Source organism: Pelecanus crispus, chromosome 6 (genome assembly GCF_030463565.1).
Source record: "Pelecanus crispus isolate bPelCri1 chromosome 6, bPelCri1.pri, whole genome shotgun sequence".
NCBI lineage: Eukaryota > Metazoa > Chordata > Aves > Pelecaniformes > Pelecanidae > Pelecanus > Pelecanus crispus.
Window position 1 is genome coordinate 61,519,788 of NC_134648.1, and position 27,685 is coordinate 61,547,472.

The 27,685-nt window shown below is 45.2% G+C and overlaps 1 protein-coding gene across 5 annotated transcripts; it reads right to left on the bottom strand.

The window, feature by feature from the left end:
* Positions 1–18,793: 18,793 nt before the first annotated feature.
* On the bottom strand, positions 18,794–27,327 carry HSP90AA1 (heat shock protein 90 alpha family class A member 1). 5 transcript variants are annotated; one of them, XM_075711830.1, is made up of 11 exons: positions 27,234–27,327; positions 25,512–25,670; positions 25,049–25,415; positions 24,391–24,524; positions 23,576–23,884; positions 22,748–22,913; positions 22,266–22,456; positions 21,978–22,125; positions 20,492–20,760; positions 19,742–20,075; positions 18,794–19,542 (listed from the first exon to the last, which is right to left on the bottom strand). In XM_075711830.1, the coding sequence occupies exons 2-11, from the start codon at positions 25,668–25,670 to the stop codon at positions 19,433–19,435; spliced, it is 2,187 nt and encodes a 728-aa protein (XP_075567945.1). In that variant the 5' UTR covers positions 27,234–27,327; the 3' UTR covers positions 18,794–19,432. The 5 variants fall into 5 exon arrangements, with proteins under 5 accessions (XP_075567945.1, XP_075567946.1, XP_075567948.1 ...); XM_075711831.1 differs by lacking the exon at positions 27,234–27,327 and adding an exon at positions 27,047–27,085; XM_075711833.1 differs by lacking the exon at positions 27,234–27,327 and adding an exon at positions 26,973–26,994.
* Between the last annotated feature and the right edge of the window lie 358 nt (positions 27,328–27,685).

Sequence of the window (27,685 nt, forward strand, 5' to 3'; positions counted from 1 at the left end):
CCCTTTCCATACTGTTTTGTAGCTCCTATAGTTAATCTGTGTAGGTTGAACTGTCCTGTCTGGTTTTATTCCCTTATAAAGAATGAATCCTAGACCAGCACATCAGGTAGTCTTTGTCTGCTTCTTGTAGTTCTCATCCAATTTTGATGAACAGAGTTGGGAACTACATGTATCAGCCAAGATCGGCTTTAACCGTCACATAATGTCCTTGTCCTGTTTCAGCTTCTATGAGTTGCTTTTGTTTCCATCACCAGAATAGTAGTATCTGGAACTTATACTGTCACTTTCCCCAGGATCATTTGAAATATGTTGTACAGTAAGGAAGCAGACCTACTGCTAGCAGTGTGCTCTGGGTACCAGCTGTAGTGTGAAGTATTAGCTAAAATATGTATAAGTAAGTTCTAGCTATTAGCAGCTCAGCTGAACATGCACCTTTCAGCTACTGCTTTTTGTGCATAGCTCAGCACCTGGGCTGTGGTACCAGCTTACAGCTACTATAAAAATCTTCAGTGAAACCAGTTCCACCTATTAGCAAATACTAATGATGAGATCAAGATGGTCTCAAATATGCTTGAAGTAGCTAGAGCTTCCCAAACTATTCAGCTCTTTACGTGTTAACTTCTGCATTAGGCCTGAAGTAACAAAAGGTGCATTTTCAGTTCAGAAGTTAACCCACGGTTGGATTATCATAGTGAATAAGCAGACTTTGAATGTCTGAGTAAATACTGTCCCATGTGGTTTACCCTTCAACTTATTTCTTACCTGATTGTTCCTGTATTATTTTTTCTAGTGGATTATTTGTTTCAGTATGCTGGGTTAAATAACTGGTTTAAGTGAAATCCTCACTAGATGAGTTTAGGGTTCTTGGCTGCAGCTGAAGGTCAGCAGTTCAGTTTTATTTAGTCTCAGAGGAGGTGGTTGAAGACCATTCAGACCATTCACAAATCTTAATTCTAGAGAGATCTGTGGCCTAGTGCCAGTACACACAAATCTATAGCTGTGAGGGTTTTTGGGGCGTTCAGTGGTTTTGGGTTTGTTTGGGTTTTTGGTTTGTTTTTTTTTTTCCAGTTAACTTCACAGCTATCTTCAAGGAGTTAAGGACTGTGTTCACTGTAAATGGCTCCAGCTGCAGCATTCCTTGCTGCTGGGGCAGGTCAGAGGGCAAGCTCAGAAGCCTTTGCCCTAAGACATAAGCTACTGTATCTTACTGTTCTAACAGCTTTGTTTCCAAGCTGATTAAAACCTTCTCTGTATCTCCAGAATGGGGATAAGGGAGAAAGCAAAGTTGCTTTAATAAAATAAATATGCAGATGTTAGTGGAAGGGTGCAAGGCTAGAAGTTAAATAGTATTTTAAATGGCTTTCCACCTTGTGAATGAAACTGCAAAATAAAAATCTCTGCCAGTCATACAGAATGAATGCTTTCACAGGTAGTTGGTACCAACATATTTCAAATCATCATTACACTTTTCTAGATAGTAGTTCCCCTTCCATGTAAATGGCCTACCCAGACTCTAAACATGATAAAAAAGAAATTACCATACAGGAGAGGGAGATCAGAGTGAGAGTTTTTGCTGACTAACTGGCCTCCCATTTGTGTGCACCACTTCTGCAGCTCATGAGCGTTCTCACTAAGGAAGAAGAGTGCTTTCAGCTCATGTGTTCAACTTCACATTGCAAATTCTAAACTGGCAGGTATACTGAGACTATATACCTAAAACATTGTTGAAAACAGGAACAGATGTAGCACAAGTCAACTTCTTCCTCTTTGAAGGAAAAAAAAAAAAAAAGCTGGATTGCCTTTAGTTGCAATCAGTTCAACTTAATGCAATTTAGTTGTTTGTAATCAACCCTGTATGATCATTCACCATACAGCTACTTCCCTCCTCTCGTACAGTAGGTCAGACATAGGAAGATCCAAACACTGACATGAGGTAAGCTATAGCTACTGAAAAACTAATCGCAACCATGCAGTCATTCTTCCTTCCCTCAACAATCCCTTGAAATACCTTTCTGAAATTACGCTGACACTGAGCAGGTGCCTCCAGGCACACAATACAGGAGTTGGACTGATGCTTCAAGAGGCCCCAGACACCAAAGTAGCAGCCAGGCATAAAGCTTAGCTGTGATTCTGTGGACATACCTGAGTCAGTTTTCACTTAAATTGCCATACAAGCTTATTTAGTTGATTCTATCTTTTCAGGTGGATCTCAAAGCCTGCATTACACAGCACAGCTGCATTTCTAACAGGCTTGAGCTAGTTTGTTTAAAGCTTGTTCAGTTCAGGTACCATCTGCAAAAGAAATCTCTACCGGGTTCATTCTTTAGAACAGTTTGTCCAATGATTTCTTCATACCTCAGATCAAGTTGCACGGAATTTCTTTCCGAGTTTTTCACTAGCACCCTCTGGAATGGAAATCCCTTGTTTTCTTTTAATTAGGGGCTGTTTGGCCATTGTGCCATCACAGTCAGCTGCTAGTATGGGTTGTGGAGCACTGTTACCTGGGCTTAGAAGGAGATCTGCAGAGACTGAAGGGTTAATACTCATCAGTAAGGAATGGTCAGGTGTTGGCCACATGGAGGTAAAGGCTTCTGTGGCTCTAGTCAGTTCAGATGCTTGCAACAGGCTTCTGGGGAAATCCTCCTCTTGGCTAGGAAGTTCCAGGGGTGCCTTACAGTCATTTACTGTGTGAATTTCACTGACACTCGTTTCTGGGCAGAGCCAGCCTGGAGGTTTAGGGAAGGACTCACCATCTTCTGAAGTATCAGCATCCTCCAAAGCCATTGCTTTTGGGGCACTGTTTGCCCATGGTGCAGCTTTCATACTCTTTAAAGAATTCAAGCTACAGTCAGAGTGAATGGATGCATCTTCTGAATCACCATCATAAGGATCTAAAAACTAAAATAAAGGTCTCCCTAAATATGGTGGATGCTTATTTGTCCATTAAAAAAAATACAAGAGGCAACATACAACATAAGTGGTTTTAAAGCTCACTGTAAGTCACAGACTTACTATGGAAGTTTTTCTGTTTATCTACACGTTCCCACCTATATTTCAATTTTTGGATGCTACACTGAGAACAAGGCTGCTGCATAATAATCAAACCTACTTGCAGTCCCCTGGAGTTCCTTGCTTTCCTGAGTCCTCCAGCAAGTGGGCTAGGCATGACCTATTTAAGAGAAGTTGACATAGGCTTATAACACACCTTCCTATGAATTACTGATCAAAGTAAAACCAAAGTAAAAATCCTAGAGAAGAGGAAGCCAGATTTTCCCTTTGCTAAAAAGTTAGTAAAAAGTGTATCTCAGTCTAACTTTAAGGACCTGGTGAAGTTAGCCTAAATAGAGGGACCGAGGAGAGCTATGGTAAGTCTTACTGCATTTAAAACATTGCTATAAAGAGAACAATGAGCAACTGCATACCTTACCACCAGAAAAGTAAACCAAATCAGCATTTAACTAACAGTACACAAGATGTAATTTAGAGTTTAGACAGCTTCCCTCCCGCTCAGGTCCCTTTTTGTTCTTTTACATAGGGATGATCTGAAATTCTTTCTTAGTAGTTGAATTACAAATTTGCTGTCCCTTGGGGAGTTCTGCAACTAGCACAGTCAAACTGAGTCCTTTCAATCAGTCTCAATATTGCTGCTGTAACACTGAGGTTTCAGGCATCTTTTCCCCATGTGGTTAAACATGGACTTGTCCAGACCTGGACCAAGAACTTTCTTGTGAATTTATGCTTGAGAAGCACACCATTCTGAAATAGTGCTTATAGTCTGGGTCTATTTAAAAAAACAAAACCCCAAACAAACAAAAACAGGCAAGCCATGTAGGGAGACTCCATTTTAAAAGCAAACCACAGGTACAAAGCAGTCACGCAAAGGGGAAAAAAAGTTTACTGCAAGAAAACTGCTCCTTTAGAAGGGTCCACCAGAGCTGCTCAGAGAGCAAGCTGCCAGCCATTGCTGTGCCTGCTTTCAGTGGGGAAGGAGGAGAGTCCGAGCGCGCTGATGCAAGCAGGGCTTGGCAAATCTGGACTCCTCACAACAGGAACCTGAAGGCTTTAGTGGAGGAGCTGAAGCCCGAGCCCATTTGCGACTGCATTCTTGTGCTAGTCCAAGGACACCGAGACATCCCCACAAAGTGGGTAGCACTGGGCAATGAAGAAAAGCAGCTTCTGCTTCTCCCAAGGAGACCAGAAATCCCCAAGCGCTGGCCTGGCACCTGCCTCGGCACCCTCAGTGAGAGCAACCGGCTCTTTGGGCTGGCACCTTTGCAAGCCCCTCTTCACCCAGCCCAGCCATCAGAGTCCAGCCTGGCAGCTGGACTTCCAGCCTTGTTTCTCCCAGAAAGAGACCATGGACAACTCCAGCTTTCCCCCGTGCTTTCTGGAAGGTAAAGGTGTGGCAGGTTCCTGGCAGACAGCTTCTCTAAGCCACGGATCACCACAATTCACATGGACCAACAGCGAGCATTCATTCTGAAGACTTTTACCCAGAAATTAAGTACTTAGTTCTCCATTCCAGAATCGGGTCTTTCTTCATGAACATTGAACACACTGGTTTGACAGAACAATATTCAGGAAGTTACCAGTATTGATAAGTAACTGCCACAGCAACAGGGCTGCCCTCTTAATCTCAACCAAAATGGACAGTCAGAAGGTAGAGGTTCCCCACCCAGAGCTGCAGAAATCCCATTGGGCCAGAGCTGCTGAAGGTTAACCACCAGAAACAACCCAGTTCAGCTTTAAGCACTTCTTAGCAGAGTTCTTATGCTGCATTTGTCTACCTAAAACACTGGCTGCCTCATCCCCACAGAATCAATTTTGCTAAAATTAGTAACGGTTGTAAAAGGAAGAGCCTGATGGATAGAATGGTGTTGGGTTCCCCCCACCCCTTTCCTTCTACAGTCACAAACCCAACAACCCCAGCAAGCGTGCCTTAGGCTCTCCCTACTGAGACTGAAGGAAGTGCTGGATACCCACCAGGGAACCGCATCCCACCAAAAGGCTTCAGGGAGTCAGTTCTTACCTCCGCACTGGATTCAGACTCGGACTCCGTACTTGACTCTACTATGCACTTCTGCTGCAGAGGAGGAAGGGAAAGACATGCTACTCAAAGCAGAAGTTACCACAGCTTCAGGTTGAAGCTGAAGTTCTAGTACAAACTGCAGATACAGTTTCTCCAAAGCTTTCCCATCTGAAGCTGGCTTGTCCTTCCAAATATCCCACATTTGCAATGCTGGCTGGGTTGCACAAGTTAGACACAAGGGAAAAATAAAAGTTTCCCCCCCCACACCAAAAAAAAAAAAAAAAAAAAAAAAAAGGAGGCTATCCAGAACATGCCTTGCATTTGCTAGGAACAGTAACTCCAGGTCTGTAAATAACTTCACAAAACATTTTTTTTATTTGCACTGGTTTGTTTGTTTCTTTGCTTTTGGTGGGCCTGCATCTCAGAAATGTAACTGCAGATAAGTGACTAAAACTACATCCTCATTTTTTCTGAAGCTCTTGCTACAGGGACCTGACAAACAAACAGTGCCCTTATTCCCCAGGTGGTAACAGCTTCCTCCCCCCCTCTTTTTGCTTCTTTGCAGGTGACACCATTTGAATTGATTCAGTCACACACCCTCTTCACGCACTCTTTTCCAGCACAGCTGGCTGCACTATCAGGCTAATGACAAAGCAACTAACACTTTCTAAATTATATTTTCTTAGGGAGATAGAGAAGCAGCAATTAGAAAAAAGTTACCATGTATTTACGTGCCAGTCTTTCTATGTAGTCTGGGCTTTTAACAGAATCCTTCACTTCCTGAGCATCTACTAAAACAGGCAGAGGGCAGGGAAGCACATTAGAGAAAATCTTCTCATAGATAAATTGCCCAGACATAGTAACTCCCTTTGTGCCAGAAAGGCTGGTCAGTCCTTCACAAAGTTTGTGTTAAGTGTTCGATCAAAGGCAGCTTCTGTTTAAAAACAAAGCAGCAGCTACTGTCTTTCACCAAAACAATGACTTGATTCGCTGGTCCTTCACGCAGCATGAGAAAAATACATTTTTTTGTTTTTAAAAGAAGCTTATACTCTGTAAAGTGGATTTTTTCCCCTTCCCCTCCCCCCTTTTTTTTAAAGGCACTACAAGTTTTCTGAACCCTCAGAAAGGCACTTGTACTCGAGACATCAAACCAGAGCAGAGAGGCACAAGTGCAAAGCCATGCCGAGAGTCAGCCCCCAGTCCCAGCCCTCCCACCCTGCACCCCCCTGCCCAGGGCTCTGTCTCAGGGTGCTCCCTTCTCCCCGTACCCTCCATGGGCCGCCCAGCCCCACGCCTCTTCCTCCGCCGCTGCCTCTTCTCAGCTGAGGCCATCCTGCTCCCAGCACCCTCACCCTCCTCCAGCTTTATAGGCGCGGGCCCCTGGCCGCCCCACCTCCGCCCCCACCTCCCGCACATGCCCCTCAGCCCCCTCAGCCCAGAGACTTTGCTCTTTTGAAAAAGGTGGGAAGGAAAAAGAGAGTAAAGTGCTCCTGTGAAAGCACTTTGTGCCACTGCTGGAGGCCCCAGACTGCTCTTCGTGACAGTTCACCAGAGCTGACGATGTGGAGGTCTACAGCAGAAACATGCACAAAACAGTACAGCGGTTTAAGCCCTCCAGTCATCGCGTTTCCCTAAGTGTGTGTGCATATATATATATAAAAAGCACATGTATACACAGACATGCACACACATCTGCAGTTGAGTTTGCAAGGCCTGGTGGCCAGAGATGCAACGCTCCCCCTCCGCTCCCACCAATTTATTGTCTGTAGCGCCATTTTGTTCATGCAACCTTCAGGCTGAGAGAAGACAGTCAACAGTCAAAGGGAAAAAACCCCCAGCCCCTCCGGAGGCAGCCAGGGCATTCCAAGACAGTTCCTCCTGCCATTTGCTGCAGCAGACGATCGCCCATCCGTGGATGGACGGTTGTGGTGGGACACACGGCGCTTTCTAAGTGTCTCTCTTAATCACTTGCAATCCACCACGTGCGATTTGGAGGACTTAGGTACCATCACCGATACTTGCCATTGCTCGCTGAGAAAAGGAACAACTATTTTGCTATTTTTAAATACAAGGAATAGTATTTTTTTCAGATTTACTGGAGAACTATGACTCAGGCCCATTTTTCACAAAGAAGTAGAGCTGATTTGACCCTTTAAAGGCTACATCTCCATTCCCCTTCTTCTCCTTTTTATAGGAAAATTAGGAACTAATTCTTTTTACTTTTTCAAATGTAATTCCTCTTCTTCCCATTAGTTCCTTCCTAGCTAGCTTTCTTGCATCTTCCTGCACAACGCAGAAGGTACTATTGGTTTAGATTAATTTAAAAATGAGTATAAAAGCCTCAGTAAAACAAGCAGCTCGCTCTGGAGCCAGCAGTGAGTTACCACTCTGAAAAGGCACAGGAGCACGCCCCTGGGGAGATGACAGCGAGAGCAGCTGCACTGGGAGCAGCTCCCAAACTTCACAAGCCTCCCACCCCACCTCTGCCACCAGCTGAGCTGCAGCCTCTCGCATACACCTCTTTTCTTCCCAGACACCTCCTTTTCCATCTCCTTACCTCCTCTACCCAGGCCAAGACCCTCTGAGGGTTATTCCCCTTCTCTGGATTCTCCAACCACTTTCAAAGCAAAGCAGAACAACTAGAAGTCTGATCCAACATCCCCCAGCACCTCCCACCACTGAGGTGGGAGGTGAGAAGCGCTGTGTTCGTGCCCGCAGCACCAGCTGAGTTGAATGAGTGCACGCAATCATCATCCTTAATCCAAACACATGGCTTGGAGTCACTTCTCCCCAAAAAGCCTGCTCAACATTAGCTACTGCTGCTTTACAGGCAACAGATGTTAGCAATAACGCGCCGGCATCTGGGGCTTAAGAGAACTGTTGGTCTGCAAGGGGTGACAGACAAAATGGTGCCTGTAAGGCTGAGGCCAGGCCAAGGCTTGCACAGTGAACCCGCTGCTGGCACCCGTCTGGGCAGGGGTCGGGCAGCGGAGGTACAGTCAGACAACAGATTTCCAAGGAAGATTTTGGGTTTCCACTTTGCAAAGCACTCCCGTAATGCCGTTGGAAGGCCCGGCAGCTTTCAGCTGTACCCGGTTGGTGCAGTATGAACAAGGAGGGCGGCCAGAGGGTTACAGAGGCACAGAAATGCTCGCTTGAGCCGTTTATTGCAATCATTTACTGTACCGCTGCTCGGTGTCTTGGCTCTCCTTGTTGCTCTTGAAAAAAGCCCTTGACCTTGCACAGACCTTGGGCCAGCCCCAGGTAGCTCTAATTCCCCCCCGAGTCCAGGCTTTCTGGCCAGCTGAGAACATAGGCAATACGCTTCTTCAGTTGTTTTCAAAGGCGTCACAGCTCCTTCTGCTCCTACCCGCGGGTGCCCGCCCTCTCACTGCTTCCCAGGGTGCCCAGGAGGCCGGTGCTGTGCCGTGAACGCCTCTCAGCAGATCCGTTCAGCCTCTACTTTGTAACTTCCCATCTAGTAAATCACACATGCATCTCTGTCGTTCTTTGAAAAAATACCCCCCCACGCATTTGAAATACAGTTGATTTCTGTATACAGAGACAAAACATACTAGATTGTCTGCTGTGAAATGTGCTGGAGGAAAAACCTGTAGAAAACTCGTTTGTCCAAGATGAAAAAACCCCTTAAAGCTCTGGGGCTGGGGCCAGCAGAGCAGACACTGAGGCTGGAGCAGAGGCTGCCCGAGGTTGCGTGTCCATCAGGGAAGGGCCGGGTCTCACTTCTTGCCTGCAGAGCAGCCAGGACTGTGTCTTTGGGAGCAGATTTAGATGGCAGTTTATGTTAATCTTGCATTATTAATTAATAATCTTTAATACCACCTGCTAGTCAATGGAAGTGATTTTTGTTTAGCTGGAGATTGTATCTGTGAGCCATGAACAGGGAACTGATTCACAGCACACCATGTTTGACTCATGGCTATCTTGTTCCAGCCAAACCTCCCACTGTAAGGATGCGAAAAGTACAGGGCGAAGCGGGGCTTTTGGCTCTCCGCGTGCAGCTCTGCAGCCATCTGGGTGCTCCAGCTGTGGTCTGGGGTCTAGTAAGCAGGCTGAAACTAAAGCAATCAAGCAAACACTACTTTTTCTTCCTGGGGACAGGAGAAGGTGAACTCTTAGGAAAAAAAACTGCGTGAGCTCCTGATCTCTGAAGGTCAAGATGAAGCAAGCTCAGCCCTTCCATAACAGCAGTTTTCCACCGTGCCTGACCAGCCCAGGCAACACTTTCTAGTGCTTTTTTCTCCCTTTACGCTCAGACGAGTGTCACCCTGCCTCCTGACAGCCACCACCTGTCCCCGGTGGCTCTATGGCTGTAGGTGCTCATCTGCTCCTGCTGCTGATGCCCCCCCAGCCGCCAGCCAAAGACAAGATAGATTATTCACAGGGTACCTCCAGGAGGATCAGAAAGAGCAGAGATTTCTCTATTAATTTTGGGCAGAGGGCTTGACAGAAGCACACGTCTGTCTTACTACAAGTCGTCTTTGGAGGGCAATGTCTATCTCCAAATTTTGGTCCTCAAATGCTGTTGGAATTGCTGTACGGCAATGAAGCCCAACACCAGTACTGCTTGTGCTATTTAGACCTTAGGCATCATGTCTTTCATGCATAAAACATTTTTAAAAATGCAAGGTAGGACTGTATTGTAGTGAAAGTGGTTTTACTTCATTTGCAATAGGGAAAAATCAAAACAAGACACTTAATCCAAATTAAGTTCATCAGATGAAGCAAGTGCAGATCAAACAATGAAGGTCTGCAGCCATAAAACCTTGACTTTTGGTCAACCCACCGCCAAACGCTAATCAAGAACATTGCAGTTAAGAGTCAAGCCTGAGAGTGCTGTGGGAAGCTAGAAATGAGATGCTGCAGAAACTGCAAGGTCTCATCTCACGCTGCGTGTTTCTGCCTCTGAGCACCGTAGGAAATCTTTTAGACTCCACTTCCTATTAAAATCAAGCTGTGAGCAAAGACATTAAAAGTACAGTTTACAGCTGGTTTACAGAACAGAAACTGGCTTTATCCTTTACCTCATATGTACTCACACATACGGTGCGGCGTATGGCCAAACTGCAACTGCTGCTGCAGCCTCCTCATTCCCACAGCTTGCCTTGAAAAGTGCTACGGCTCCTGTTATTGTTAATATATGGCTGTTAATTCTTCACAAAAATAAAAAGAGAGAACAAAGGCAGCCTTTAAATTCCTGTACTCACAGCTGTTTCCACGTAACAACATCCCGTTCTTATCTTCAAGAAATCTCCCTGTGATGCCGACAGAAGGGTGTGGGAGACAAAGAAATGTCCTCGGTGTCTCCAGTCTGTGGGTGCAGAAGGGCTGTATTCAGAGGCAGACGTTCTGAATACTCCTGAGGAACTATATCCAAAATACTGGATATTACGTGGTACAGAAACCATAAAGAGTCATTAATATTCTTAGTTTTCTCTTGCAAGGAGCAGCAGCATCTGAAGACCTGAACTGGAGGCAGCTTTGGTTCTTTTCTTTGTGTCTTGATGCATGGAATCATTGACCTTGGAAAAAACACTTCAGCCCTTTTTAAACTTTGTTTTCCCATTTGCAAAATGTAGGGGTAATGCTGTTTTTCTTTAATCTGCTTTTGGAACGTCACAGTTGGCCAGGGAATATGAAAGGTACCAAATTTCCTCAAAACAAAAATAAACCCAAACATCTCACTATAGCAGAGTATTAATAACCCAGGAAGCCATGCTGGCATTTGGAGAGGGAATTTCATTTTTAAAGACTGGCTGGACTATTGCTGTTTTACTTCCAAGTTTGTTCATGAATACTGGAAAGGAAATATTTTGCCTTACTTGAAATACAGCTCTTTAGTCACCCATAGATTTCTTTGACAGGCTGATGGTGTTCTGAAAATGAAGTATTTTATAGTAATGTCCCTGGAACCTCCACACCCCCTTCTTTCTTTTGAGGCTGTAAAAGTAAAGCATTTTGGCTGCCTCCATTCCCTCAGCCACTTCCTTAGGTACAAGACTGGGGTCTTGCGATCGGGATACTGAGGAGGCAAGGAAGGTGATCAGAGTGTGAACATGCAGGCTCCCTTTCCTAAACCCAGTTATATGTGACAAATGCGCTTTTTGGTTTGGTTTTTTTTTTTTTAAATAGCCTCTGTACATTCCTCCTCTTAGCTCAGTTTCACCAGTAATTGCATCATCTGAAGAAAGGCCGATGTGGAGTTGAACTGAAGGCTGACATGCACATCACCCCACCCGCCCGATGAGCCGCAGCCTGGCTGCTGGAGCCGTCTCTCAGCGTGCTCTGCAGGCTGTAACGCAGCAAAGTATTTGAATAAAGCAGCTCCGGCACCCCGCATGTCCACCCACCCCAAAGGCACCGCCGTTTCCAACGTGCGACGCGATCTAATCCTAGTAGGTGAAGGACAGAGGTTACTGCAGAGCCTTCTCTTATATGTGTTCTGCCCCACTTTAATTTTACTTTAATGTTTTGCTGAACTTTGGGGGTCTGTTTAATGAAAGCCACCTGCTTCCTGACGTGGAGTTCTTACTTGCCTGGATATGCGCATGGCTTCTGGGGATGAATATTGCTTATCTTAGTTGCTACTTCCAGTGGATTTCATGCCAACTGAACATCCAGGGATGCATTAGCATCACTGGCGGAATACGTTACGTCAGTCAGCCACTCGTTTGCAGTTTCAGCCTTTTCTGTTAAATATTATGGTTATAATGCTGGTTAGACAGGCGGAGCGGACGGCATAAAAGCTGACCGGGGGCTTTGTAAACTGAGTGAAGACTTAGCTGAGTTCTTGCAGTAAGCTGCTTCTCTGACTGCTTAGCAAGTTTTAGCAAACCTTTCAAAGCCCCTTTAGCTCAGGAGCGTACACAGCCCCTTCCCCGGCGACCACGCAGGAAGCCTGATGTGCTCAGCAGAGACCAAAAAGCTCCAGGTGAAGCGTTTGCGCTCAGCCTAGACTCACGCTGGAACTGCCTTGCTACCAGGAGCCCGAATTTGAAAGTTTTTCAGTTTAAAATTACAGAGCTCCCTCACTTCAGCTGGGGTCTGTGGGATCCTACAGGTGTAACAGGACTAAAGGGTGACAGCAGTGTTCAGGGAACAAGACAGCATGGATGCGCCCTGTTTCTACCTAGAGATACCAATATTCCATGCATCCCAAAATTCACCTCTTCAGCCAGGCAAAAGTGGCATGAGGATGAAGAACAGATCTATTATCTATCCTTCCTCCAGATACTATCTACCCTGTTTTTCAGAAAAAGAAAGCCTGGAAATCATTTTTGGCCGAAGCACGGATGGGAATCACAGGTGTTTACAGGGTTTGTCTTGCTTGCTTATTTCTTGCTGGAAAGCAGACTGGAGGAAAAGCACAGGAGACTAATGGAGAACTGAGCAGGAAGAAAACTCCTAATTCTCATGACTCTATTCAATGAATATTACGGTCTGTTATCATCTGCTGCTGGGCCTGATTTCAGACTGAAACGGTGCACCTGGTCACTAGTGTTGCAGTGGCTGCTGACAGTGTTAAGAGTCTAAGTCAGCATCTGCAAGGAATGTCTTCACGGAGCTAGCATGACCCTCCCTTAGGGATTTGCCTTGTGCAATACTTAACACTTGGCTTGGCTTCCCTGGGCATTTTCATAATGTCCTGGCCCTGGAGTTGCTGAAATCCTGCTTGGTTGTACTGTCAGGAAATGCAGCTCGTGCTCTGCTCTCAAGCAGAACAGAAGGGACTGACCGGGCTCCACGGCAGGTGTTACAAGGACTGGCCCCACTGCATTTGACCCTGGTCCCTTTTCACTTCACACAACGTTGTTTCAGGAATGGAGCCTGGCACCTTTAGCTGGAATGCTGGAAATAATAGTTTGTATGTCAGCTGGGAGCTCTTGGGAATGAAGATGCTGTATGCATACATATTTGCACAACTTGTAGTAGAAAAATAAAAAATACCTCTCCTTCTCTCAGGGCACTGTCAAATGCCAGGTACCTTTTATGACCACACAGACAGAATACCACGGGACCAAGAGGTGTATTTCCTAATTCCTTAATGCTTCATTTTCAGATCTGCCTCAACATATATAAGGTCTGACCAAAACTACTATCTACATTTTAGAAAATTACTAAAATCAAGTATATTGTTCCAAATTGCTAAAACACAGCAAATCCATTTAAGTTATTAACGCCAGAAGTGATTAGCCTGGCAAACCCTCTAGCTCACCTACTGAAGAACCTGAAGAAAATGAGCAACAGTCATCAGCACACTACCTTTACAGTCTCACTCTCAGATGCCTCAGTAACAACCTGGGAGAAAAGGCAACAAGAATATCCCAGTCACACATGCATCACCACATCACCCCCTGCATTGCTCTTAATTTAAAAAAATTTTAAAAAGTATTTCCATATCTAGCTGAACCTGTGCTCCTGTTTCCCTAGAAAAACCCCACCCAGGAAGCCTGAAGGAGGGGGTGGCTGTTCCCAGAAGCCTTGCCTTCCCAATCCCACCAACCAGTGGTTCTTTTAAGATCCTAAAAGAGACAGCAATAATTGGGACAGTAAGAAGGACTTTGTCCTTCTTAATCATCTAAACTTTTCAAGGCCCTTAGCTGTAGTTGCCTGGGTGTATAGATTCAGCATGGATCTACCATGGGATTTCATGAAGTAAGCAGGACCCAGCCCTATCCATAACAATCACGATTTTGAAGCTTTAATTCTACTACACAACTTCAGCCACTGCACAAAGGAACCTTAGGCTAACTTCAGAAATTTCACAGTACATTAATGACAGGACCAAGTATTGTGAATATTATTATTATTATTGCCATACCTACTTCAGGGCACATGAAGATTTTTTTCCTTCATTTTTCACCAGTGCATTCTAGAATTGGAAACGTTTGCTCTTTGCTCACACACGTCACCATCCCACTCTGGTAGCAGAGCAGCTGTAACAGAGTTCTCCAGAAATCCCACAGATCTCGAAGGCTCGATCTCCATGGGTGAAAGGCATTCAGGCATCCGGGGCCATTCAGACTCTGCAGTAGTTCTAGATTTCTGAGACAGTTCATACGATTCTACTAATTTTGATGGAAAAGCATCTGTCTCCTTACCAATTGTTTCCACTGGTGTCTGAAAATCATTTTCTGGTTCCATATAAATATCACTGTGGGACTCTGTAACTGGCAAGAATGAACTTCCAGGTGTAAGAACAAGTTGTGGATCTTCGAAACAGAAAACATCTCCCAAATCTACTGCCTCTGGCATGCTGTGCACCAGTAGAGGTTTAATTCCTTTCTGATGTTTACCGCTAGTGAAATTCATACTGCAGCCTGTGTGAAGTGATCCGTCTTCTGAGTAACCACAATAAGCATCTAAAAACTAAAATAAAATTACTCCAAATGAGCAAGGCGAGTTCTGTGCTACCAGGCCCATTTCCCACCAAAGGAATCACTGAGATATACCTGGGTGCAAGGTTTCCCACAGGCTTCCAGCACACAAAACCATCTGCCACAGGAGCCAGCAAAAAAAAGCAAAGCAAGAATGCCGGAGAGCGTTTTAGCAAGTAGAGCGCAACCCTCCGTGGCGCTTTGCAGGACAGACTATCGCCGTTACAGTTTCATAAATTACTCTACACTTCTTCTATGTAACTTTGCTACAGAAGCCTGTTAACAGCTTTTTAAATATGGCTTCAGGAAAAACTAGTGGAACAGTACTTGAAAAGGCCTCTCCTCAGGGAAAAATGAGGATGTTTTTCGATGGACTATTGTTTTTTTCTAATACAGAAAGGCAACTCAACAATATCATGTACAACCAGTCATAAATAGGTAAGAAAAAAATGACATAGTGAAATATACTTGGAAACCATACTTGTGTATTTTAAAGCAGTAATAATGAAATGCTTGGCTAACGGTTCAAATCAGAACCCTGTGCAGTGTAAAACCAAACACCCTCTGCCCCGCACCCTCCTCTTCCTCATCACCCCATCGAAAGAGCACCTTGGTACGAAAGAACGCGCGCGTCTGCCTCCTCTTCACGCCGCTCCTAAGGATACTGAACGCTCCTCGGATACAATTACATCTGCTCCTCCTTGGACAAGCCATACTTTGGATGGAGTTTTATTCACCAGTTCTTTCTTTTAGCCTTAATTTTAAAAAAACACTATGTTTTATACAATACGCTAGTACAAAACCAAATCTTTGTCTGAAATCACTTTTCATTGCCCAGTATGACTTATTCAGATGTTTCCTAGGTAAGGCTTGCTTTGTTGAAAATACTGAATATTTAAACAAGATCACTACATAATGAAGTATCAGAAACATGCAGACAGATCTGAAATTCAGGTCGCTCTTTCCTTAGGGTGCCCTCACTATTAAGCAAATCCTGATAGGAGAAAAGTTCATTCTACACACAGGCAGAAGACCATCAGAAATTATCTATTTCCAAGGCTTCTACTGTCAAATTAAGACCTCCAAATACAAATTAAGAACGTGAATAAATAAACATTTCATAGTTAGCTGTAAATGAATGCAAAATACCTGAAAAAACCTCATTGGCAAGACACACCACTGCCCATGAATGCTATACCAACAGCTGTTGTTTGTGGACTATCAACAGCACATTCTAGACGCATTTTTGTTTCAGTACAGCTCCCCCCTCATTCATCACACAGAATTTACCCATGTATTTTTTCTGCTCCTTTCCTTGTTACATTTGGAAATCCATCACACTCAATTGACTGTTGCAATTTCTAGGACAACGGAAGCTACTTTTCTTTGCTGCTGCCATCCAAAATTTAGACTGTACGGCACGCAATGGCAGGAGCCTTTCGCTAGAGCAACAGGGGCACCAGCACTTCAGCTCCTAAGGTTCAAAAATCCAAAGCACCTATGGAGTAGTTTCCTTCCTCTCTCTGAGCAGCAGAATCAAGTACTTCTGAATTCAGCGTCTCAATGCCTTAACCCTGGCGTGATTTCAAGAAGACTATTATCAATATAGGACAATGTTCTGATGAACTTTAATGATCCCTCTAATTGTCAGCAGTATAAGCTCTAGACCAGGAGGCGAGGAGAGTGTAACACCACCTGCGCCAAGTTTTGTGGTAATCACTTACTCAGAGTGGTTGGCCCCACTGTCCTGCAGCTCAACTAAGAGGAAATGTATTTTATATCCATAACCAACCCTTCGCTGAACTTTGTTACGTGTTTCTGCTTAGAAGAAATGAACTTGTAAGCCCCAAGCGGTACTGTACCATGAGCCTCACCGTAGAGTCAAAGAGCCCTGAAAAAACAAATGAAGTTCTTATTAGGACACCCAGCCTTTCCTAAACTCCACTGTGGTGCTGCAATACTTTTAGCTACTGTTAAAACAGTAACAAAATGTGAGAAACATGAAATGTGACTGTGAACTGCTGCAACAGGTAGCCGAGCAAGAGAACTTCCGGTAACAGTGTCCTTACTTCCCAAAATGTATTTCAGCAAAAAGCTGGCAATGAGAGGGGAGCACCGCGCTCTGTGCCAAAGCAAAACCCGCTGTTGTCGTGTCCTTTGTGCAAGAGCTAAGGTCTGATGCTCAGTGCCATGCGGGGAACGACTCCGAACACCCATACGTTCTCACGGCAAGAAATACTGGGGGTAACCTAGAAGTTTCACCTGAATTCTTCTCTAACAGATAAATTAGTTTTCAAGGGAGGTGAAGACTCGAGTCAAAGACTTGAGCCACTTCACTGACCAACTGGGAAGTCTGCCTTCAGCTTGTCACTGTAAATTTTCGATCTCAACATACTGATTGGAACATATTTTCACAATGTTTTACACCTTATAAATGCCTTGTAAAATAGATTTTAGTCACAAGACCTACGTATCTTTACATCCACCTGCTTTTAAGTCCTTAGTTTCGTTACAATACTACCAAATAAGAATTTTCGCCAGTGAGGCCGAATTCTGTCAACCTGATAGCTTTCAACATTTGAACATCACCGAGGTGGAAGGGTTTACCTTCTGATCAGTTTGTCATCCATGTACCGAACTGCCAGTCAGTACTGATGTACACGTGCTTTTAACTGTGCAACTCCCCACAAGCCAGAAGACTGCATCTGTTTTGAGATCATACTCATTACCATAGCGACAGTATCTTCATTACTATGGCACAAGGTAATAGAATGCATGGAATACATCTCATCCTAGTCATGCTACCTCAAAAAGGAACAGCTATTTACTGCAGCGACACCACAGTTCAAGTAGATCTTGCCTAGACCCCAGGCTGGGGTACACGGGGAACCGAATCTCTTGCCTCACTGCCCGAGAATTCTGTTTTGATGTTGCCTACCTTCACTTTGCTTCTAACTGCCACTAACAGGGTAAGCACCCATCTCTTCCGCAGTCTTTCTGAGGTACCCATAGTTTGAAGTTACCTGTGCCCTCAAGCTATTTTGTAGGCACCACAAGACAATGCCTCTAGTCACCAAGAGCTGGAACAAACCTTGTACAGTACAAACTTTAGACCCGTCACAGGGCACATAAAGCACTGGGGAACTGAGGGAGGGAAGTATTCCTTAAAGGCACATTTCCTTTCATAAATTCTGAACCATAGAAGGGAAGCAGCATCCATTTCCTCTGTTACTACCTATCTCCCTCATGAAGTAGGGTAACATGATCTAACACATGTGGTCTCAAGAACACAGGAAAGTTTCAGTGAAGAAGCTGTGGTGTAGAAAACAGAAGCCTTCAAGCAACTGTGTAAGCAGTACTGAAGCAGTTTTTCGTTTGCACATACAATCCTAGTTTCATTTTGGAAAGAATTCAGAATGATTTGCAAGAATGTGAGCATATCAGTCTAGTAAACTGACACGCAGGAGTCAGTTTGAAGCAATTGCCAAAGGCCACTTAACTCATCAGCCAACAAAACTGCATCAGTGCATCCACCGCTCTATCCTGGGAGTGAAGCACAAATTGGACTCTCCCCAGCCCCAAAGTGCTGCTTTGACATGAACACACAGTATCCATGGGAAGGCAGAACAACTTGTGCAACAAACTACTTTGAATGAGCTTGCAGGAAGCAGCTTGGTTTAGGTACCCAAAAGATACTGCTACAACCAAAACCAATTCTCCTTTCACCTTATTACAAAAAAGCCAACACACCATTGTCATATGTAAATTATTTGAGAAACAGAGCTCAAATATTGGTTATGAAACAGGTAGAACAGATGGAAGTGAGGAACAGAATCAAGACTTTGGCCAGAGAACAAGACACTCAGGCCTTGCCCCTACTCCCTCCTCCCCCCCAATGAGTTCATTAACTCAAGCTCTCTGTAAACACCAAACCAACCTGTCCAAAGCCAATGCAGGGCACCTCATCTGCACCAAGTGCTTGTGCTTGGCAGGCAGGGGAAGCTTGCTGGAGCTGGGCAGCAACAACTCCCATTTCCTTCTACTACTCTCCTTCAAAGAGGAAGGCCAAGAATGCAGAAGGCAGCACAACCTTCTAGTTTCTTGAGAGCCTGCATGAGGTAGCACTGGATGACCTAACTCCACATACAAAACTTATCACCTCACCTCAGTCCAGCATGATGAATCAGGCTTGCAGCTTTCGGGCCCTACCTCCACTTGCAAAGTCTTCAAAAAAATTGCTAGGGTGTCAACAGCAGTTCACTTGAGGCAAATAATCAGTTTTTCAGATCAAAATTGTTTTGCAGCAGTTGATGCTACTAGCAACAGGCTTTGTTCCCCGGGTTAACAGACAAGTCAGTGACACGGCTCATTCTTAACACTTTTATTCTTACAGTTCTAGGTTTGAACTGTACATGCAGAGTTGCATAAGTCACAATAGAGATTTACAGTGGATTCTATTCTATGGTAGAGTGCAATCCAGAATCCTTAAACAGTATAAAAAACAACTTTAAACATCAAGACCTTGTTAGGAGCATAAGGGTTAAAGCTTCCCCAAGTATTTCAGCTCTCCTAGATACCTAGTTACTAGGTACTGTATGTTAGACATATTTAGAATTGAAGAGCTGTAGAACGCTAAACAAACTTGCAACATCCTGATGTCATGCCGTCTTTGTTAGTTCTTTCCCACATTTCTGGCAATTAAGAATAAGTCAAAAACCCTGCCACCTGCAACCAGCTAATACAGACAAAAATAACTACTCCTTACTTGCCTGTTTAGGGTTGTACAGCGTTAAAGAAAATATTCCCTCAACAGCATTTGTATCTCACATCAGCTGAAAAAGCAATGTAACAAAAATAAAGGTATAACATCTTTGAAAATAAATATAAAGAGGGAATGCGGACAAAGTGTCAAAGATTTTTTTTTTGGCAGGTAACATTCATAATATACAAAATATAACTTATTCGTATTAGCCAAGGAAACATTCATGAGTTCCTGTAAACTGTTTTAATCCACCTCCTCCATGCGTGATGTGTCATCATCTCCTTCAAGAGGTGGCATCTCCTCGGTAACTGCTGGGCTAGCTTCTTCTGCAGCAGTATCATCTTCATCAATGCCTGTTCAGGGAACACACATACCATTAATGCTGATACCCCAACTCAAAGCTTTACTCTCCTTTGCGCTGCAACCGACCCGAGGGTTCCCCCTTTTCTGCAAGTACAAAGGAGCACCAAGGTGATCTCCAGCCACCCTGTACCCCACAAGGGCATGTAACCACACCCAGTCTACTGGGGACAGGACAGATTTCTAACTCACCCAGGCCAAGTTTGATCATTCTGTAAATGCGGTTGGCATGTGTCTGAGGATCTTCTAAGCTGAAGCCAGAGGACAGGAGTGCTGTCTCATACAGCAAGATGACAAGATCCTTCACAGACTTGTCATTCTTATCAGCCTCTGCCTTCTGCCTCAGCGTTTCAATGATGGAATGATCAGGATTAATCTCCAGATGCTTCTTTGCTGCCATGTATCCCATCGTGGAGTTGTCTCTCAATGCCTGCGCCTTCATGATCCTCTCCATATTGGCAGTCCAGCCGTATGTACTTGTTACAATACAGCATGGAGAAGTAACTAAACGATTGGACACAACAACCTAGAGAAGCAAATATAAAGCAGAAGTTTGTAATTTAACATTTCAATGCATACACTTATTTACTATCCCCACTGAGTTCACAGAATCATTTAGGTTGGAGAAGACCTTTAAGATCAAGACCAACCATAAACCCAGGTTCAACTTCCAAGTGCTGCTGCATGTCATGGAAGACCTAAGACTCATGAGAGATAGCTGAAGAATTTGCAATACCAACTCAACAGAACCACTTAGCTTCACTAAAAATCAAAGTGAAGACATCTTCTTGTCTGTATAAAGTTGTGTCTTCCAGACAGATTGCTATCTCTTTCAGAAAAGGCAATTTCAACAGGCATTGTCATCTGAGCCTCCTTTGCAGCAACTTCATGTCAGATCATTAAACAACTTGTTACATAGACAAACTCAGTACTACCAATTACCTTTTCTACTTTCTTTTCAAGGATATCTTTCATTATTTTGCAAAGGTTTTCAAACTTGGCTTTCTTCTCCTCCTGTTTCTTTTTCTCTTCCTCATCTTCTGGAAGCTCCAAACCCTCTTTTGTTACAGAAACCAGGGTCTTGCCTTCAAATTCCTTCAGCTGCTGCACACAGTATTCATCAATAGGCTCAATCATGTAGATCACTTCCAGGCCATGTTTGCGAAGACGCTCCACAAAAGCAGAGTTGGCCACCTGATCTTTTGTTTCACCTGCAAGAAGCAAGAATGCCAGTTGTGGTTTGAGCCTCAGCACTGTAACATGTGGTCTTGTTTATTTTCTGGAAGAGCCTATGGAACATTTCCAGTGATGCCTGATGTCTGTACCAGGGGGGAAAAAAAGGGAGGGGCGGGGGGGAAGCAGCACAAACCAGGTACAAGCAGCTCCTACAAAGATCAGGCTGGCCTGAACAGACTCAAGCCTTCCAAACTGACACCACAGGTTGTAATACTTCACTGGTTTTAAAGTATAAATCTCCATTTCCTGGAATGTCAGGTAAGCAGTGATTCCCATTCCTGCCAAGGCAGAAAACTGAGAAGTCCTGTACAGCATCCACCTTTCGAAAAAAGCCTTAATAGCTGATGCCCAAGTAGTTAATTACACTGGTTTGAGCATTAGAGGTATTAAATTTCAGATCCTCCTGGCCAAGTTTATTAGATAAAGCTGGAACACAAAGCTTTCTTAAAGGCACCTCGAAGACTCTGCAAGCATACTTTCTGGGCTTACGGGGGGGAAAAAAAATGGTGGGTAACCTAGCTGTGCAGAGGGCACTTTATACCTCCAACTGGATTCTCCCACACCTTCAAGGTGGCAGAAGTGACACTGAACGTCTTATGTCAAGAGCAAGGTAGTAATTGCAGAGCAATTCTTTCATTATAGCTCATTTAACATCTATAATAGCAATTTCTAAGGATGGCACAGTTAGTCCTGAAGCACTCAGTTTCATCAACAGGCAACATCGAGAGCAGCACTCCAGCAAGTTTGCAAGGGCAGAGTTTGCAGTATAGAGAAAGTTAATTATCTATAGCTAACTACAGCTGCTGTCCTCATGGTCATAGTACCATATTAAGGAACCATGACTACAATTTCACTTTACATCGTTTTAACACTGTGCAACATCCACTAGTTTCAGAAATATTCAGAGATTGTAGGAGTTACATAGCAAGTTCAGTCTTCTCAAGAGACACGCTAAGGTTTCCTGATCAGGTACTTGCCTGACACCTTAACTCATGTTCTGGGCAACTTAGCCAGAGACTGAAAATGTAACCTCTTTTACAGAATTAATTACATTGCTTTTAAGACTTTTTTTTGCTTAAAAACCCAGTTTCTTTCTAAATTCACCAAGTGAATTGCCATGGTTATTTTCCATTTTCTAGCCCCCCAAAGTTAGGGGGTAACCTGCATTTCAGACAATTTGTTTCCAACTCACCAGTAATGTAGTAGACATGCTTCTGGTTTTCCTTCATCCGAGTGCAGTAGTCCTTCAGAGAAACCATTTCATCACCAGATGCAGATGTGTAATACCTCAGCAATTCTGAGAGCTTCTTGCGGTTCTGGGAGTCTTCATGTATACCAAGCTACAAAGGCAGAAGTAAAAATAAAAACTGTTAAGTTATTCCTTTAGATAATACTAAACTATGATAGTTTAGTATTTCAGGCGTAACAAAAAATCTGTAGCTTCTACAGTCAATACTACTAAGCAGAAAAGACTACAAACCTTGATGTTCTTGGAGAACTGCTCGTAGAACTTCTTGTAGTTCTCCTTGTCTTCAGCCAACTCAGTGAAAAGTTCTAAGCACTTCTTCACTAAGTTCTTCCGGATCACCTTCAGGATCTTGCTTTGCTGCAGCATTTCACGAGAAATATTCAGAGGCAAATCCTCAGAGTCTACCACACCTCTCATGAAATCTGGAAGATGATGGTGTGAATCAGTGTTCCAGGTCTCACAGAAATCAAGATTACCATTCATCACCTAGGTGGCTTTGCCCTTTTAAAATTGTGAATTGGTTTCTACAGAATGCTAGACAATACAAACTAAGCAGTGCTTTCATCAACTGCTCAGATACTTCCCGATTAGCAATGTTTAGGACTCTGTCTTTCCCCTCCCAGATCTCCTTAAATATGAAGGGAAACTACAAAGTTGCTAAACAGTTTCTCCAGTATTTTGGGAAATGCTTTCTTCTTCAAAAATATACTCACTCAGATATTCAGGGATCAGTTCCTCACAGTTGTCCATGATGAAAACTCGGCGTACATACAGCTTAATGTTGTTCTTCTTCTTCCTGTTTTCAAACAGATCAAAGGGTGCACGCCGTGGGACAAACAGGAGCGCTCTGAATTCCAACTGCCCTTCCACAGAGAAGTGCTGTGAGAAAGCAAGGCGATCATTTTAATCGTTTGTACAGCTCTCACTTTAGTAACCCTTTCACATCTCTTCCACTGCAGAAAGCAAACAGTAACCGTCTTGAGATTTCAGGAAGTCCAACATGTTGGTTCAAGACATTGGTCAGGAACAAGCACATTCTCCAGACAGACATATCCAAGTTCTGCTCAGTTGTTACCAGGAAAGTAGACTGATTTCAGAAGACCTATTCAGTTCCCTGTTATATACTGAGCTTCAGGAAGCATGTGTATTCTTAGAGCACTTCCCACTACAGACACACCAGAAGGAAATTACACCTCCCTTATCCATCCCCTTTAGCTTTTAGCATCCCCTTTAGGCCTTTTCAAAACTAAGCTGCAAACCCAAAGAATTGTATCTACTTTTATCTGAAATCTACTTTAAATTTTTCAATAGATTTGGTAACAACTAAGCTACAAACTGGGAAGGCATCTGCACTTACTTCTATTTACAATAGAAACTGAGCTATGAATTTGATTAAGGTTACAAACACAGCCTTAACGGTAACCAGAATAACTGTAGCACAAAGGGTGTGGAAGTGTTCTAAGCAATGGTATCACCCCAAATACTAAGTGACTTATCGCAGTAAGATCTGAGGCAATTGAACCTGGAGGACAAGAACTTACTTTGACAGCCAAGTGGTCTTCCCAGTCATTAGTCAGACTCTTGTAGAATTCCCCATACTCCTCATTGGTAATGTCATCTGGATTCCTGGTCCAAATGGGCTTGGTCTTGTTGAGCTCTTCCTGATCAATGTACTTCTCCTTAATCTTCTTTTTCTTCTTCTTATCTCCATCCTTCTTCTCCTCTTCTTCATCAGAACCAACATCCTCAATCTCTGGCTTATCTTCTGTCTTTTCCTCCTTCTCTTCTTTTTCCTCTTCCTTTTCCTCAGCCTCATCATCACTCACCTCCTTATCACGTTCCTTCTCCACCTGCAAGAAATCATTAGTTAATTTGAGAAACCTAGAAGTTTTATCCTTAACAGCCCCAAGGTATCTCTTGTAGTCTCACACAGCTAGAGACTACATGAACATGGTGTCAAGTTTTCCTCCTAACTAAGGACCTACATTCTGGGCACCAAGACACAAGCGGTATTTTGTTTCCATGTGCTCACCTGGTAGTTTATGCTATTCTGTTTCATTACACTGAATTTCCACTAACAATACATCAAGACTTAGTCAATTTACTCAATGGTTTGAAGACTAATACTACACCAGCTTTTTTTTTTTTTTGCTTAGTTTTGCTTAGGTTTTTTGCTTAGTTTTGCAAAATAAAGTTGTAATTAATAGAATTGCATTTCAAAAGAGCTACATCCTTGTAACATCTGCAACTATTTTAATTAAGAAAATACACATGGACTGCTTGTTCTTGAATTTCAAAGTTTCACTTACTTTAAGATGGCAATACTAAAATTACTTATTTCAAGCAAAGTACGTACAAAGAGTGTAATGGGATAGCCGATGAACTGAGAATGCTTCTTCACAATTTCCTTGATTCGCCGTTCTTCCAGGTATTCAGTTTGATCTTCTTTAAGATGCAGGATGACTTTTGTTCCACGGCCCAAAGGTTCACCTAGGATGCAAATTTACAGGTTTTACTTGTGCAGGATCAGACTAGGCTTTGGCCCATTCTAAAACACGCCTTCTTTAAAAAGGCACTCCTGTATCAGTGATTTCTTCACCACCAGGAAAATGTAAACTTCTGCGTAGAGAAACAGCCTTACAGACACTTCCTCAAGCTTAATGTACCCAGCATGTCTTTCAAATAAGCTTAAGGAGTTTTTCACTAATTAGTCTACTCATATGTCATCTTTCAAGTCTCTGCATGTAGAGTTGTTGCAGGAGCCTACAGAAGTATTTCCATGTATAAGCTCTGAAAGCTTAATCTTCATTATAATCCACCATTTACTTCAGCCACTCCATTATCACATAGCAGTAGTTACGTGAACTGCAACAGCAGAACAGCTGTGCCTGTGCTTAATCCTACACACGGCTAGTACTACCCGTTTTATCTGGTTTGTCTTTTCCAATGCAGAACAGGTACCTGAACACCAGAAATCTTTAGAAAGCAGCTGAGCAGAAACATTTAATACTCACCGTTATCAAGCCTGACAGTGAAAGATCCTCCAGCTGATGACTCCCAAGCATACTGCTCATCATCATTGTGCTTGGTGATCACTGTCACTTTTTCTGCAACCAGGTAGGCAGAGTAGAAGCCAACACCGAACTGACCAATCATGGATATATCAGCCCCTGCCTGCAGTGCTTCCATGAAAGCCTTGGTACCAGACTTGGCAATAGTACCGAGGTTGTTGACCAGGTCAGCTTTGGTCATCCCTATGCCTGTATCCACAATGGTCAGAGTGCGATCATGCTTGTTTGGAATGAGGTTAATTTTCAGGTCTTTTCCAGAATCCAGCTTGCTTGGGTCGGTCAAGCTCTCATATCTTATCTTGTCCAGCGCCTATAAGGGAGGAGACAGGCTTTAACATTCCCTGACTATTCCTAAAAATTTCAATAGTCCTATGGACATGAACCAGTCTAGAGTTAAGGTACTTACATCAGATGAATTGGAAATGAGCTCCCTCAAAAAGATTTCCTTGTTGGAGTAGAAAGTGTTGATGATCAGAGACATCAACTGAGCAATCTCAGCCTGGAAGGCAAAGGTCTCCACCTCCTCCTCCATTGGTTGGTCTTGAGTTTGCACAGCCTCCGGCATCTGTAATTAAGGAGAGGGAGTTGAAATCCCATCCGAACAGCTTGGCCCACATACCCTTTTACAGGCAGCGACAAGAGCACTCAGAGATAAAGGTTTTTAACTACGTGGTTCCAAGTACAGCACCATACAATCCTCCCTAATCTTATTTCCTACTAATAAGAATTCAGGAATTTTAAGGAATACAGAAAATAGAATCAAGGTTTCAACTACAGACCTGCTTTACACTCACTTTGGTTTGCACCATTTAGGGTAACAGGGAACTTTCCCTCTCCTAATTTTAAATTAACGTACGGCTCTTACTTCCCCTTGTCACAGACCAAGTGCACGTTGCAAAAAAGGAAAATGCAACCGAAAACTTAGCCTGGCATTTGAGGGGTTAGTTGCATTACTCCGTAGTCGATTCTCGAAGCTGAGTCTCTACTTGCAGTACTCTCCTTTTCTCCCATCCACCTCATGTTCTGCTCATAAAACTATGACCTTCAGAGGCAGACACTATCCACAACTGTTACCCACACGGCCCAGCCGAACTCGTTACTCTGCCCTACACGGATCGATTGCCCGAACCTGACCGGCCACCTGCTGCTGAGGCTATCCTCTGCGCGAGGCAAACCTCAGGAACGGCAGATTCCACTCAAAAAGGAAAACCCATCCAGCCGCGGCCCCCCTTTAATCGCTACGGAGCGAATGGGGACGGAGCGCACTCCTGCAATCCTCCACCGCAAGGCTAACCAGCTGAGCGGTAACACAACCGGTCCCGCCAGCCCCCCGCCGCGGCTCCGCGGGCCCGGCCAGGCCGGCGCCCTCCGGGCGGGAGCCGCCTCCCCGCGCGCCGCCGCGCAGCGCCCCCTGCAGGCTGTCGCCGGAAGCGTGAAAGATTCTAGAAACTGCCAGAGCCTTCCCCGCCCGCCCCCCCACCCACTCCCTGCCAGCACCGGCCCCGCGCCGCGCCCCCCCCCCCGCCCGCAGGGTGCGCTGCCCGGCGGCCCCTTCCCCCGCCCGCCCTCCATCTTGCGCTCATGGCCGAGCGCCCATTCATTCAGAGCGCCCCCCTCCCCCCCTTCCACCACCCCTCCGTAGCGAAGCGGGGCCGGGCCCCCCCCCCCGCTCCCCTGCCACGGGGGAGCGAGCCCTGCGCGCACAGCCCTCGGCCAGGAACAGCCTTCTCCCCCCGCCACCTACGCCCCCCCCCCCCAGCTCTGCCAGCGCAGGAACCCACCCACCAGGAGCTGCCCGCTGGGTCATCGTGTCCCCCCCCCCCGCTTTACTCCAGCAACAAGAAAATATAAAAAAAAATATGCGGACTTCGGAGACATGGGCACCTTGCCCCCTCTCAGCCCCAGACTCCCAGACCCAACATCGCTCCGAGCCCCCCGCACCTTTAGCGGGGACCAGAGGAGGAATGGGGGAAGGCACGTCCTGCACCACGCGGTCACCCCGCACCCCCAGCAGCAGCACCACGCGGAGGCACCCACCAACCGCTGGGATCTGAGGGGAAACGGCTCCCTCGGAAGAGCCACCCCTCGCGTACAACCGCCTACCGCCACAGCCGCCTCCACCGCTCACCTTTGCAAGGGTGAAGGGCTGCTGCTCTCCTCACTGAAGCTGCGAACGTACTCTACCCGCACGGCCGTGCCTCCACTAGTGCGCGCTCCCCGCCGCCCGCTCGGCTTATATACCCTCGGCGCCGCCTCCTTCCAGAACCATCGGGAACCTTCACTGACAGGCACGGGGGAGGGGGCGGCGCGGCGGTGGGGGGCGACGGGGGGAATGGGGGCGGAGACGCCCGGCCACGCCGCGAAGGGGCGGGCTCGAGCCTCTCGCAGCCAATAGCCGCCGTCCGCGAACGGTGCCCGTCAGAGCGCGAGTCCCGCGCAGGCGCCCTCCGCGGCCGCCGCGGCCCGGGCGGGGCTGGGCTCTGCGCACGGGCGCCGGCGGCTGAGCGAGCGCGCGCGCGCGCCCCGTCTGTCCAACCGCCGGCTCGGCCGGGGAGTGCGGGGGTGGGGGTGGGGGGAGGG

Coding starts and splice junctions, on each gene's coding strand:
- HSP90AA1 (XM_075711830.1), bottom strand. CDS start 25,670: ATGCCGGAGGCTGTGCAAACTCAAGACCAACCAATGGAGGAGGAGGTG. Junction 22,457..22,747: donor ACTGATCCCTGAATATCTGA/GTGAGTATATTT, acceptor ATCATCTTCCAG/ATTTCATGAGAGGTGTGGTA. Junction 22,126..22,265: donor AGTTCTCCAAGAACATCAAG/GTTTGTAGTCTT, acceptor CTGCCTTTGTAG/CTTGGTATACATGAAGACTC.